The sequence below is a fragment of the Centruroides vittatus genome, unplaced genomic scaffold, assembly GCF_030686945.1.
Source record: "Centruroides vittatus isolate TY-2023 unplaced genomic scaffold, ASM3068694v2 scaffold_861, whole genome shotgun sequence".
Taxonomy (NCBI): domain Eukaryota; kingdom Metazoa; phylum Arthropoda; class Arachnida; order Scorpiones; family Buthidae; genus Centruroides; species Centruroides vittatus.
In genome coordinates, this window is record NW_027122718.1 from 3,284,067 (window position 1) to 3,298,248 (window position 14,182).

Genomic DNA, 14,182 nt, shown 5'->3' on the forward strand with positions numbered 1-14,182 from the left:
TGCATCATTTTCCAAATAAATAGTATTGCTGGACAGCAATTTGAAAAAATTGTAGACCTATAAATTTCCACTGTCATCCATCTATTTGTCTGTCCTTCCTTAATTTCCAGAACAGTGTTAGTTAGATGAAAGTCAAGGCCAGATATGGAAAGCTTAGAGGCAGGATCCCCTAATTAACTATATACGAACTTTCACTTTGGGCCAGTAATCACATTATTTCAATTTAAAAATTTTCTCCTGGACAGAATTAGATACATGACCGGTATGACTTCATTGTTAATAGAAAAAGTATGATGTACAAGGACAAGGCACTACTAAAATTGAGAGTATTGTGACAAAAAATTGCAGTCCTGTACTGTGATGAGGTCACAATATATAATTATTCGTTTTACCTTTCTTTCCCTAAAGTATGGTTCTAATTATAAAACTATTACAAGATGGAAAAATCAAAGAGAAGTTGCAATGCATGTTGGTGTGTCATTAGGAACTTACATTACACTTGGAAAAAGTTTAAAGACAGAGCAGACAAAAAAATCGCATCAGACCTAGTTGTCCTAAAAACCAGCAAGCTCAAGATCACCTATTGAAAAAGTATGTTTAAAATATCCAAAAAATGTCTTCCAAACAATTAAATGAAGAATGAAAGAAAAATAAAACAAATGTTTGTGACAGAACGGTAAGAAATAGACTGAATGACATAGGATTTTCATTTTAAAAGCCAAAAGAAAACCCTTTCTAACCAAGAAACAAAAAACCAATTGTTTAAAATGGTCAAGACAGCACAAAAATAATTAGACCATAGAAGACTGGAAAAGGTGAGTCATCGGGTGAGGTGGTGATGTAGAAAATTCACTTGGAGATGTTCAGATGAGCAATTTAAGGAGGATTGACTAAATATGAACACGAAGTCTCCAACAAGTTTAATGATTTGGGGCTGCATGTTAGCTATTGGATCTAGAAATACAGTTGAACATGTCTATCTCAAACCTCAAGGGAACAAGAAACAAATTCAATATAGGCAGATTTTAAGGTTCCTACACAGTAAATAGTAATAAGTTTGATTGGAGATATGGTGTTTTGTTAATACAGTTGTAAGTACAGTACATACCTGTATTAGATATAAAGAAAACATTTTTAACAAACCTTAACAGAAATAGTTTGTTAATAATTTCTGATGTTTGACTTTCTTCAACCAATAAAACTCAAACCAAACTTGTAACCAATCAGAGAAATTCAGCATTAATTGTAACTATAATTTATCCCAAGAGATGTTTCTCAGTTTTTGCTGTCAAAATGTAGTCGCTGAGCTTTGAGCTCAGTGACTACATTTTGTATTTGTAATTCCGTGATTTTAAATATGCAGAAGCATGACACATTCATAAGAGTACAGAGAAGGGCAAGCAGTAAATTATAGAGAAAACACCACGGTTTAACTAGCTTGGAAAGTATTGATGAATTTGTAATTGACACTTCAGTCCATAATTTCAGGTATAGAGATTTTAAGAGAAAATTAATTGAGATAAGCATGGAAAATATATTGAATTTAGGATGAAAATGCAGGGGAAGAAATAAATTTCAAGACAGAGGTTTTCAAGATAAACATGTTTAAGATAGGTTTAACTGTATTTGCATTGTTAATGAGACTGTAATAGCAGTAATGTATGATGAAATTTTAAAGTCTAATGGCAACTTAGATTTAAACCCTATTGAAGATTTATGGGCAAAGTTGAAAATGCCAGTTGATGAAAGGGCCAACTAATACAAATAAAATTAAAGAAGCCATTAAAATTAACTGGAGTCAAATAACTTCAGAACCTTCAATGAATTAATTTTGACAGTGCCGAGATGCATAAAAGCTGTAATAAGATCAAGAGGAGGACTAACAAAATATTAATTTCTATTATTTTGCATGTGATCCTTTTATTATTATTGCTGTTCAAGTACTTTTTTCAAACCTCCTTCATGTTCGAAACCTTTTTCCAATACCGCTTTATGTAAAAATTCTTTTTTGGGAAAATGGTTTGGTTTATTCATTTGAAATTAGAGGGATTAATACTTAGTAACTCGTTGAACAAAATGTATATTTTTGTTTTAACATTACATTTTTAGTTCCTTGTAAATTAAACTACAAACTAAACAATTTTATTTTCTTACGCCATGATGAAATACTTTTTGCCAGGGGTTATATTTAGTATTTATGATTGAGATATTAAAATATATGATAAAAGAAAAAAATTTTAAACCTAAACAATTCATATTACTTCATTTAAATTGTATTCTTTTATTTGTTTGTTCATTTTTAATATATCAAAATTCAAGTGTTATTTGAAGTAAATATTAAGATTTATTGCAGTGGTACTCAAACTTTTTGATTGACAGGCCAAATTGCATGTCATAAGTAGGCAGGCCATAATATTTTGTATATTCCACATACTGTATACCAGAAGTAGGCCTATTTCTATGATAAGTGATATGTTGCAGTCTAGATTAAAGTATACCACAGGCTACATTTGGCACAAGGGCTGTAGTTTGGGCACCACTAGTTTATCATATTAATTACTATAATGAAATCACATTGCACTTTCGTGTGTAATTTAAAATATTCAAAGCGAATTGACGGTATTAATTTATCAGATACTTAAGTCTGGCAGCTGACATAAAAACATGCCTTTAGGTAAGATGTAAATTATTATCATATAATTTTAAGAATTAATGAAAAATATTTACCTTTTTGTAATATTTTAAAACAATAATTTAGTTTTAATAAAATCACCACCTGATATAGATTAATATATTATTAATATTTTAAGCTGAAATTTTGAAAAGAAAAAAATTTCAACCCACTAATATCTAATTTTAGATAGAGTAAAATTTAGATATGGAATGAGTTAAAAATTAATGTTAGCTCGTCTAAGAATCGTTAATCATTCCTTTAACTCGTGGCCAAGAAAATGCCAAGCATTGGTTATTCAGAACAGAATAAGTATTACTAGTATTTACACTCTATGAAATTTAGTGTGGTTGGGTCAAAATTCTTCTGCTTTATAATTGAAGAAACACACAGTAGAATTTAAGATGATTTTAAGGGCGTATATCTATTTATTTTGTTGCTTTAACATTAAATTTTCTTTTAAGATCAAGCGGATACCGCGTAAATCATCCTCGGAAAGTATTCAAAATAATAACGAAAACTACAGAACGTAACGACTTAGTCGATTATTGTTTCCGAATCTCAAGGCGCCATGTTTTTTTTTTATAGATCTTAATGCAGTGGGTTTAATGGCGGTGCCGTGGCACACTAGAGGAAATGCCACGACGCTTCAGGAGTGGGCAAAATATATTGCCACATAACACTTCTTACAGGTATTACTAAAAGTATGAAAATGTAATAATTACATTGATAAAAAAAAATAGGGGTGCTGCAAGAAAAAAATAACTAGGTTGGGGTGCCACTATTAGAAAAGGGTTGAATAACACTGTCTTAATATAATAAAATATTTTGTGACTTAAAATATGCATTAATTGGTTATTTTACAAACCAATAATAATGTCTTCTGATATTTTTTTCTATTATAAATTAGAATATCTTCCTTTTTTTTGTCTTTTGTGTAAACAGGATGTTGATTTTTTTTTAAATTCTAATTTAGTAATATTTATTTGATAAATACTTAAAAATTTTCTAGTTTAGGAGGAAAAATGTAGAAAACAAATGATCAATTCAGATTCAAAATGTCTGTCATTTATTGGAAAACTTTAATTTTTTTTTCCCACCCATAAAAATAGAAAACTGAAGCAGATTTTTACAGGAATCATGCATAATTTAATTTAGTATAAAATGAAATCTCAAGGCTGTACTTAGTACAAAACTTTTTAATTTTGTATCACATATTCCATTCATAATAGTGACAACTCTACGGAGTAAGTAATTTTATATTGTATAAAAATGCACTTTGTGTAATACAGGAATGTTGTGCCAAAAAAACAAGGAAAATTTGTTTAAGAGTTGTGTATACCGTTAATAATTTTAATATTTAAAATGTTTGTGATAAATAAATGTGTAGTTGTAAATAATTTTTTTTTTTATGAAATAAATATTAATGCATATAAAAATGACTGTGCTCTTTCATTACGTTCCGTAATTTTTACGATTTAGGAGACGGTTCCAGATTTATTCTCAGTTTTAACCAGGAATTTAAGAAAATTCTTTCAATTTAAATGATCCTCGCGAATTTTTTATTAAGCGGTTTTATTTAACTCGCTTCGTATCATGTCCCTAAATTTCATCCACGTAATTAAGATAGAAGTATGAAACTCTGGGGACATACCAAAGTTCGATGACAATTCATTTTAATGGTGTTTTAGGGGATGGCCTCATCCAACCATCCCCCATCCGAAAGCTGATGAACATAACCAAATGTAGAGTTTAATCCCGAGGAAACTTAAGAACCCCTAATGGTTCCTATCCTTATAAAATCAATGCTATCTTTTTAATATTGTTTTTTTATTAATAAACAAACCTTCTACGTACCTAATTGTTTTTAAACAATAGCTAAAGGGATCCGCTTTATCTCGGACCCCATATAAGCTCTCGACAGCCTCGTATATATGTGTAAATGCAATGTAATCAGTGGGCGTTATAGCCTCACGGGGCCCAGGCAAATTCGAATTAGGGGGCCCGGTACAGTGTTGACTTCAGACATCTTTCTTCGGAATGTTTTGGGGAAATATTTTCTTACGAAAGATTGGTTTGGGGCTCCAGGCAATTGTCTTTTTTGCTCATAAGATAACGTGCCACCGACTGTAATGATTTATATAGCGAGGGCCAAGCCGCACACGCGAAAAACATAACCAGTGAAAGCGTATTTTAAAATATATATTAAAATAATTTTCTATCGCTACTAGCGACGTTAAAATACTGAATGAAGATAAAAATATTTTCCATGATTCATCGTTATAAATAACATAAAATCCAATCCAAATAAAGATACTCTATAGTATTCGTGACGGGCCAAATAAATTATTTTCATGTAATATTCTCTTTAATTTCTCGAGTAATCCATATAATTGAAAGTTAGGTTATTTAAACCATTAAATTTTATCTTTGATTTCGTAACGTATTAAGTAAAAATTAAGCCGTACAGTACGTAATGCTATATATAGCTTTGGACCTTGCAGTATTTTGACCCGGTTTTAATCTCAGATGACCTATATAGTAACTGAATTATCAACTGTTTCCTAATGGGAACAAATTCAAAAGGAATGAAAGTGATGAAATTTTGAAACTTGAATGAACCTATCCTTTAATTACATAAAGTATATTATTTCTAGATATCCTGCGTCTAGTCCCCCCCTCTTTATTATGCAAAACAATGGATTTAACATCAATATTGTGGTTCGATAGATGAGATAACCATGAATTATCGAATTGTGAACAATATCGACTGATTATTCACCCTGTATAAGAAAATGGATTCGTTAACGTAACATAAATGATGCCTTCGTGAGCTTAAATGGGACTTTGGGGTAGAGAGGCTCTTTTGCATTGTTTAGTTTGGATAAATGAAGTACCGTATATAAAATGTTTATTTTAAAAATGGGATTTCGAATTAACAAAGCATTGTGCAACCTACTTTCAACGTATCAGTAATTAAAAAAGAAATAAAAACTGGATTTAGTAACATTCGCAAGGAAAAGATACGTCCGAGAGAAATGTAATAAATTAACATATGTGAAAGTTTTATAACATAAATTAAGCATTTAATATACTACTATAAACGAGCAATTACTTATCGTGGCACGGTCACAATGCCGGGCTGCAATTTTTAATCATATTTTAATTTAAAAATCACGTGACTCCCCGTCCAGATCGGGTCTTCCATTTCCGGTTTCGATTTTCATCAATCCAACTCTTCTCTAGATTAACGAAGGACGGACGAAAGTAGAAATCGATTTTATAACAAGACACGCTTCGGGCCATGTGAGGCCTTTATACGAAAAATTAAGTAAAACCGTTAGCACAAAGCAGTTTTGTTTACGCTTCTCGTAATAAACGTAAACATATTAATTTATCTACAGTATTTTTTCCGTTGTTGGACATAAAAACAAAAGCAACACACAAAGCCGACACTACGTTTTCTATCCCCAAACGGTTATTGCTGTTGCAGTTTTAAGTGTCTACCGCAATATATCGATGCGGGTGTCGTTACAAAACGTTAGTAACCTTGACCTATATGGCGGATAGAAGGATCAATATACAATTATTGAGCATTATAAGAAAATTAATTTATATTGACTCCAGATTTCATAAATCATATTAAAACACTAGATGTTTGCTGTCGTTTCCAATTTGTTTACCAGGCAGTATAAATAAATATTTCGAAATGTATTTTGCAAGATTCTAAACGAATATTACTCTGTTTTCGTCAGCTTTTCCTTTTAATTATTTTAACAATTTATTTTCTTAAACACTTCCATTTAACTAGCTCTGTGCAGTGACCTCAAATCTTGCAACTGAGATTTCATTCGCTCCTAATTAATACAGAAGGCATACCTAAGAACGATGACAAGGCATTTTAGGTGGACCCACCTCACTAAAACCCGATAAACACTGCAAATGAGGGGTTGGGTTAGTGAGGAATGCTCTCACCCCCACCCTCCTCCCTCCAATTCCGACATTTTTGGACAGTAAAAGCATGTCTTTTCATTTTAAAAATATGTTAAAATCATTCTTTTTAATACAATTACACAATTTAAAAAGTTAAATACTGTGTAATTTAATAAATAGTTTTTAGAAAGTCATGCTTTGTACAGACAATAAAAATGCATTTTAATGGCAAATTTCTTGCATTTTTTGCATTGCAATTACATTATTTAAATGACTAAATGCATTCGTGCAAATCGTAAAATACCTCTACATACTTTCTAAAAGATAGCATTGTTAAAATTATTTATAAGCCGTATAAATAAAGCTTGCGAGTGTTTAAATCTACAACACCTGTTTAAACATTCGCAGGTTTAAAAAAAACGTTTAAATTTAAAACAAAATTGCTCTATAATCAATTAATTGAAGACAAAACGGAAGTTAGCAGCGGGAATCTCGAACGGGTTCTAGAACCTTCCGAGAATTACAAGTTCTAGAACTACCGAGAAATGCAATAAACCCAAACAGAAACGTGGTAATAATTTAATTATTAATTAAATTTTTCGAAAATTTCCGGTTTGAATTACGTTAATAACTTATGTATTTTGAATATTAACGACGTTAACATCAAGGAAAAAAACATTATGACGTCATGTTTTGTATAATTTAACACGGAAAAAAAGTATTTTATAATTAAAGGAATTGTTTCTTGTTCTAGGAATTTCAGTCAATATCGATCCTAGACTATTCTCGTACACGAAAAACATGATCGATGCAGTTTAAGAATAACGAATGCGGACGAGTATATTTATCTGTCTCCACCATTTATATATTTATATTACACACATTTCTAATTTTAAAATATTTCTAGGCTGGCTTTCGTTCGTATTTAACAGACTATATAAATAACTTTAAAAAAATAATAATAATAATCCGTGAGATTACACGGATCTCTCAGTGTGTCGGTATTGTTCGTTAACAATTGGCGGTGTGAATTTGAAAATGGCGGTGACAAAAGGCTTTGTTCGTTTTACCGCCTTTTTATCCGCATTCTCTCAAGGTCAAGTCTGACTAATATTATAACGTGAAACCGTATTTCGAAATTTAAAAAAAAAATGTCTACTCGCGACCGTATCTGAAAACGAGAATAAAATTCCGATGACTCATTTCGTTTCCTCCAATAATGAATCACATTTTACATTTATTATCGACCCTTAAACGGTCGAAAAAATCGATAAATTACGCCGATCCGCATTTAAAATCGTACAAATCAACAAATTCGGCTTTATTAAAAATACGATACGTAATTTATTCAATTATTACGAAAAAAATCGATATAAAATGAATTTTCATTTCACTCGCCGATCACGTGACCGACGACTCTATCGTCTGGTGTCTGACGTTAGAGGGAAGCGTTAACCAATAACGTTTCGAGACGTATATGCGCAATTTACATTTCCCTCCGCTATTGGTCGAGTTCGAACGAGATACTTCGAGAACCTTCTTTCGTGTCGTCACTTCCGGCCTCCCCGATACATAATCCGCGAACCGGCTCGCGCCTTGCTTTTTACACTTCACTCAGGGAAGGTTAACTTGCGATTTATTCTCACCTATTTATCTTCCTTAGCGTACTAATTTATTCACGAAAGGTAAGTAAACTCGCCTATGTTTTTAAATAGATAAAGTTAATGTAATTAGATAATTTAATTTTAAATTATAATAATTATTATTTAGGAAAATGGCCAAGACTCCAGCTATCGGTATCGATTTGGGAACAACTTACTCCTGTGTAGGAGTATTCCAACATGGTAAAGTGGAGATTATTGCCAACGATCAAGGCAATCGTACCACTCCTAGTTATGTGGCATTTACCGATACCGAGAGGTTAATCGGCGATGCCGCAAAAAATCAAGTAGCCATGAATCCCAGTAACACTGTATTCGGTAAATTTCCCGTTTATAACAAGAAAAAACTCCCGAAATCAAAGAATAACTTCGATTTCTCAATAAATAATTTATTTTTTAGATGCTAAACGTCTTATCGGACGTCGCTTCGATGATACCACTGTACAGAGCGACATGAAGCATTGGCCGTTTCAAGTTATAAACGATAGCACCAAACCTAAGATTCAGGTGGATTACAAAGGGGAGACAAAGACTTTCTTCCCAGAAGAGATTTCCTCCATGGTTCTAACAAAGATGAAGGAAATAGCCGAAGCTTATCTAGGAAAAACAGTTACTAATGCTGTAGTTACCGTTCCTGCATATTTCAATGATTCTCAGAGGCAGGCTACTAAAGATGCCGGCACCATTGCTGGATTGAATGTTCTCAGAATTATTAACGAACCCACTGCTGCTGCTATTGCTTACGGACTCGATAAGAAGGTAAATATTTTTTTTATAAATCCTAAACTTTTTTTTGTTGGTTTTCTTTTTAGTAATCGATCTCTTTCTATTAAATAGGGTTCTGGCGAAAGGAACGTTCTTATTTTTGATTTGGGCGGAGGAACTTTCGATGTATCTTGTTTAACTATTGAAGATGGTATTTTTGAAGTTAAGTCTACTGCCGGAGATACTCACTTAGGTGGAGAAGACTTCGATAATCGCATGGTTAATCACTTCGTTCAGGAATTTAAACGTAAGCACAAAAAAGATCTTACTACAAATAAGAGGGCTTTGAGACGTTTGAGAACTGCCTGCGAAAGAGCAAAGAGAACTTTGTCTTCTAGTACTCAGGCCAGGTATGTGTGAAAGACTTTTTTTTTTTTTTTTTTTTCCTTTCCTAAACATTTTCCTCCTCTTAATCTAATTGTTTTTCTTTATTCTAGTATTGAAATCGATTCGTTGTTTGAGGGTATCGATTTCTACTCAACTATCACAAGAGCAAGATTTGAAGAGTTGAATGCAGATCTGTTCCGTGGAACATTGGAACCAGTGGAAAAGGCTTTGAGAGATGCTAAGATGGACAAGAGTCAAATTCATGATATCGTACTTGTAGGAGGATCAACTCGTATACCAAAGATTCAGAAATTGCTTCAAGATTTCTTTAACGGAAAAGATTTGAACAAAAGTATTAATCCCGATGAAGCTGTAGCGTATGGTGCAGCAGTTCAGGTAATTATTGCTTCAAAAAGTTTTTTTCATTTAAAAAAAAATAGGCAGGACCTAAAAATCTTGATTTTCTTATGTAGGCAGCAATCTTGAATGGTGACAAATCAGAGCAAGTACAAGATCTGCTTCTCTTGGATGTCACTCCATTGTCACTTGGAATTGAAACTGCTGGAGGAGTAATGACCGTGTTGATCAAACGTAACACCACTATACCTACCAGGCAAACCCAAACATTTACAACCTACTCTGATAATCAACCCGGTGTATTGATTCAGGTATACGAAGGCGAAAGAGCAATGACCAAAGACAACAATTTACTGGGCAAATTTGAACTAACTGGTATCCCACCAGCACCTCGAGGTGTTCCTCAGATTGAGGTTACTTTTGATATCGATGCTAATGGTATTATGAATGTATCGGCAGTCGATAAGAGTACCGGAAAGGAAAATAAAATTACTATAACTAATGACAAAGGTCGCCTCTCCAAAGAAGAGATCGAAAAGATGGTGAAAGAGGCAGAGAAGTATCGTGAAGAGGACGATAAGCAAAAGGAGAGGGTATCTGCCAAAAATTCTCTGGAAAGTTACGCTTTCAATATTAAGTCTACCATAGATGACGAAAAGTTGAAAGATAAGATCTCTGAAGATGACAAGAAGAAAGTCCTGGATAAAGTAGAAGAAACCATAAAATGGTTGGATGTTAATCAGGTATTTATCTAATTTTGAGCTCTAGGGGGTGGGATTTAGAACTATGGAGTTTTACTTAAATTTTATTTTTAATAGTTGGCAGAGAAAGAGGAATTTGAACACAAGCAAAAGGAACTGGAAGGAATCTGTAACCCAATCATAACCAAGTTGTATCAAGCAGGTGGAATGCCTGGAGGTATGCCAGGTGGTATGCCTGGAGCACCCGGTGCAGCGGGAGCAGGAACTGGCGGATCTGGACCAACAATCGAAGAAGTCGACTAAATTTATTACTACATTCCATGTATTTAAGATCGTTACAGAATAAACCGAAATTGGCATAAGTTGTTTGTCGTATTTAGCTAGAATTTTTGTACTTAACCAGGGAAATTGATAAGTTTCCAGTAATGAGATTTCTGAACAAGGCATTTCCGAGAAGGTGGAAGTTGACTGCCAGAAAATGTCTAGTCTTAAATGACTGCTTCTAATTTAACTTAATCTTTTTACAATATTTAAAATCTAAACAATGCCTTCGAAATACAAAGATAATTATAATTACACGCGGACACAAACTGATTTGTGCAGAGTGGATCAGTGTTCGAACTTGCCATGTAACGTTAGATAATTAAACTCAATCCTGATAATTCATATCAAACCGAAGTGCGGGTATACGTTAAGAATTACGAATGCGGCATTTTGTGAATTTACATTTGTTGAGGAAATGTAAATAAAATGAACGAAGTTTAACTTAGTTTTGAGTGGTTTTTCTACGGTAACCAACTTTTACGGGTAATTTTTCAGGCTTGCTGCGGTCTGGACGGCATTGGTTTTTATATCGTTATCATCAAAATTAAACCTTGTAATAGGTTTTTTGTGACTAAAAATTGTGTCCCACTCCACTCGGGATATGACGCATGACTTCGAGTCATACCTGCATGAGTCGAGTCATAACTGCATGCATACAGTTGCGTTCGGTTACAAATATAATACATTAAGTCAAGACATCGCCAGCGATCGACTTGTTGGCCACCCCTGCTCTACGGCTCTGTTAAGGTCCCAAACGTATCTCTGAGCCGAAAGTTGTAGAAGTTTCCAGTAGTGACACGAAGATATTCAGATTATATATATGCCTATTATCTCAGCAAATATTAAGTCAAAGGATGGAGATGGCTGAATTCGGTACCAGAATTGCAAAGTGAGCTCGTGATGCTTGTGCGAGTGTGTCAGAAGACAAAATTATTTGCTTGAGTTTACTCTATTAATAAAGAATTCGTAATTTAACGCTTAATTTGTATGAATATGTTACAAAAATAATTTTTACCGGCTGAGTCCCCGTGCCCCTTACTATTGGGACGTGAGAGACCACTGCAAAGAGTAAAACAAAATGTAACTAATTTTTTCATACATTTAGTTCAGTTATTTAAGAAAGAAACTTCGGTGAACCGGACCCACGCCTGCAAGCTGAATACGACAAACGGCGGAGCGCAGCGCATCTGAGGCGACCAACACAGCTTCCCTATTGCTGTACAGATTGTAATCAACTGGCAACAACAAGCCTATTTATTGACTCGCGGAATTGTTTAATAGCAATTCTGCGCGTTTATTGCTGGTGTTTAAGCCATTTATTTACAAAATGGCTTCTCAAATTTTAAGTTTTATTCGAATTTTATCTGAAACGTCTTCCTCGTACGAATTTCTTAAGTGTATCGTTTCTTCCATAAATCGTCTTAATTTTCCAGTGTTCAGGGAACGAAGACCGCTTGGCCACTGTTGGGCCCTCGTTAATTAGTAACCCTTCGAAAACCGGCGCGACTTCAATCGTAACTAGAAACAAAAAGTTTGAGCGTATTCAAAATATCTGCGCGCCGCCAGCACCTCTGTTCAAAATTTCAGATAACTTCCGGTTGTTGCCAGCGTGCCTCCAGCAAACCGTAAACGCCTTTTTTGGTGCTCGATACACCAGCAAACAAGATAGAAGCCAGCATGAGGCTCGTAAGAGCTCTAATTTTGCGTTGACAATTTTGAATTTGATTTATTTGTTGATGAATAAAACCTGAATAAATTAAAATTCGGTTAGTGCATTAATAGAATATTTTAATATACTAGTATATTTACGTAAGACATCACATGATTTGTTTTAGTTGTTAAAGTGTAATCTTAGGATTGATTTAATTATTTAAAACTCCTACGGAAATTTAAAAAGCTTCACTCCTATTTCTTTTCGAAATATTCATTTCTCATTAAGGTGTTCTCATTAAATAAGTTTAAAAATAAATTTAATGTAACGCGAAAATCCACATCATTCGCCATTTTTCTTGTTTTTCTCTCCCGAAATTCCCGGCAGTCAGCGTTTGTGTTCTGTAGAAAACGCCAGCAGTTACGTCATTTCCGACAGTATCTCATTGGATTGATGCTGAGATTTTGAATACGCGCACAATTTGCGCTTGTTGCAGTTGCGGTCGTCTGTGCGACTGGAAATCGCTAGGCGTGACCACTGCTTTACATAGATATTTTCGGATTGGGAAATCAGACAGAGTATCAAAAACTACTGTTACTAGAGGCCAGGACGCCAGATAAATATATTTTGCTATAATCGTGTTTCACATCGAATAAAAAAAAAAACTTCATTGACAATAGCGATGAGGCCGAAGTTTTAAACGCGAAAACGTGTACGTCGAACGTTCGGCGCCGCTTTCCGTCACGACACACCATTTTATTAGTTTCCAATAATATGCAAATTTTCGTTCGAATCAGTCGTGTCATTACTTCGCAAAACGTGATTCGGCGATTTGTCAATTTGAGTTACTACCAAGGAAGCTTGCTTACTGCCCTTGAATTAAAGTATTTTATTGTGGATTTTGTACCAACGTTTTAAGTGTTTACAAAAAGGGGTGGTAGGGAGTAAAGAAAAACACATTATTACAGATTTTTGTACATTAATTCTAAGGTTAACTTTACTAAAAACAGAGGATAAGTGGTGAAGATTGAATTGGAAAGCAGTAGGATCACGATTTAACAACTTTATATTGTCTGCATAGGCGATAACGGAAGAATTTAAATTAATAAACAACTTGTTGATATATGCAGAAAAGGCCACTTAGGATCGATCCTTGCCGAATACCGGTTAAAGGCGGAAAATCGAGAAAAGTAAAATCTCTTACTTTGATCTTGTATAGACAAGCTAAAAATGGTTGTTCAGTTAGGAGTGAAGAGTTGGGTTAATATTGAAATACTCACGGAGCGTGTCTAAAAGTATATTTGGAAGTACGGAGTCGAAGGCTTCACTTATGTCGATGTAAGTTACGTAAGTCGAATGTTTTTTCAAAATTATTCAGGAATATAAACGTTGAATCAAGTAAGTTAGTACTGTGGTTGATTGATTACTCATTCCGCGACGTGTTGAATGGGTAAGAGTTTTGAAGTTATCGGAACATAAATTTTATTGAAGAAACATATTTCGAAAATTTCAAGCATTGCAACAGATAAAGAAATGGGTCGGAAAGATTTTGTGTCTTTTTTTTTTGGTATTTGTATAATGGTAGAGGAATATCGTTGTTTCGGAACAAGACTATATTGGAGTACAGTACTTCAGAAAAAATTTCTGATAAAAATACGGCGGTAATCGGTTTTAGTTTTATATAAAAAAATTGAGGAAATGGAGTCAGGATTTGGATTGGAGGGCTACAACTTATCTATGGCGTCCTTTACTTCCGAAAAAGAAAATTGTATTGATAGTTGTGAGACATAAG

At 33.7% G+C, this 14,182-nt stretch overlaps 1 protein-coding gene across 1 annotated transcript; it reads left to right on the forward strand.

Moving 5' to 3' along the window:
- The first annotated feature begins 8,130 nt into the window (after positions 1 to 8,130).
- On the forward strand, positions 8,131 to 10,777 carry LOC136990084 (heat shock 70 kDa protein cognate 4-like). The gene is made up of 7 exons (XM_067288435.1): positions 8,131 to 8,289; positions 8,375 to 8,583; positions 8,666 to 9,024; positions 9,103 to 9,380; positions 9,468 to 9,753; positions 9,831 to 10,457; positions 10,533 to 10,777. The coding sequence occupies exons 2-7, from the start codon at positions 8,379 to 8,381 to the stop codon at positions 10,716 to 10,718; spliced, it is 1,941 nt and encodes a 646-aa protein (XP_067144536.1). The 5' UTR covers positions 8,131 to 8,289; positions 8,375 to 8,378; the 3' UTR covers positions 10,719 to 10,777.
- The last annotated feature ends 3,405 nt before the right edge of the window (positions 10,778 to 14,182 follow it).

Coding starts and splice junctions, on each gene's coding strand:
- LOC136990084 (XM_067288435.1), top strand. CDS start 8,379: ATGGCCAAGACTCCAGCTATCGGTATCGATTTGGGAACAACTTACTCC. Junction 9,025..9,102: donor CTTACGGACTCGATAAGAAG/GTAAATATTTTT, acceptor TCTATTAAATAG/GGTTCTGGCGAAAGGAACGT. Junction 9,381..9,467: donor TCTTCTAGTACTCAGGCCAG/GTATGTGTGAAA, acceptor TCTTTATTCTAG/TATTGAAATCGATTCGTTGT.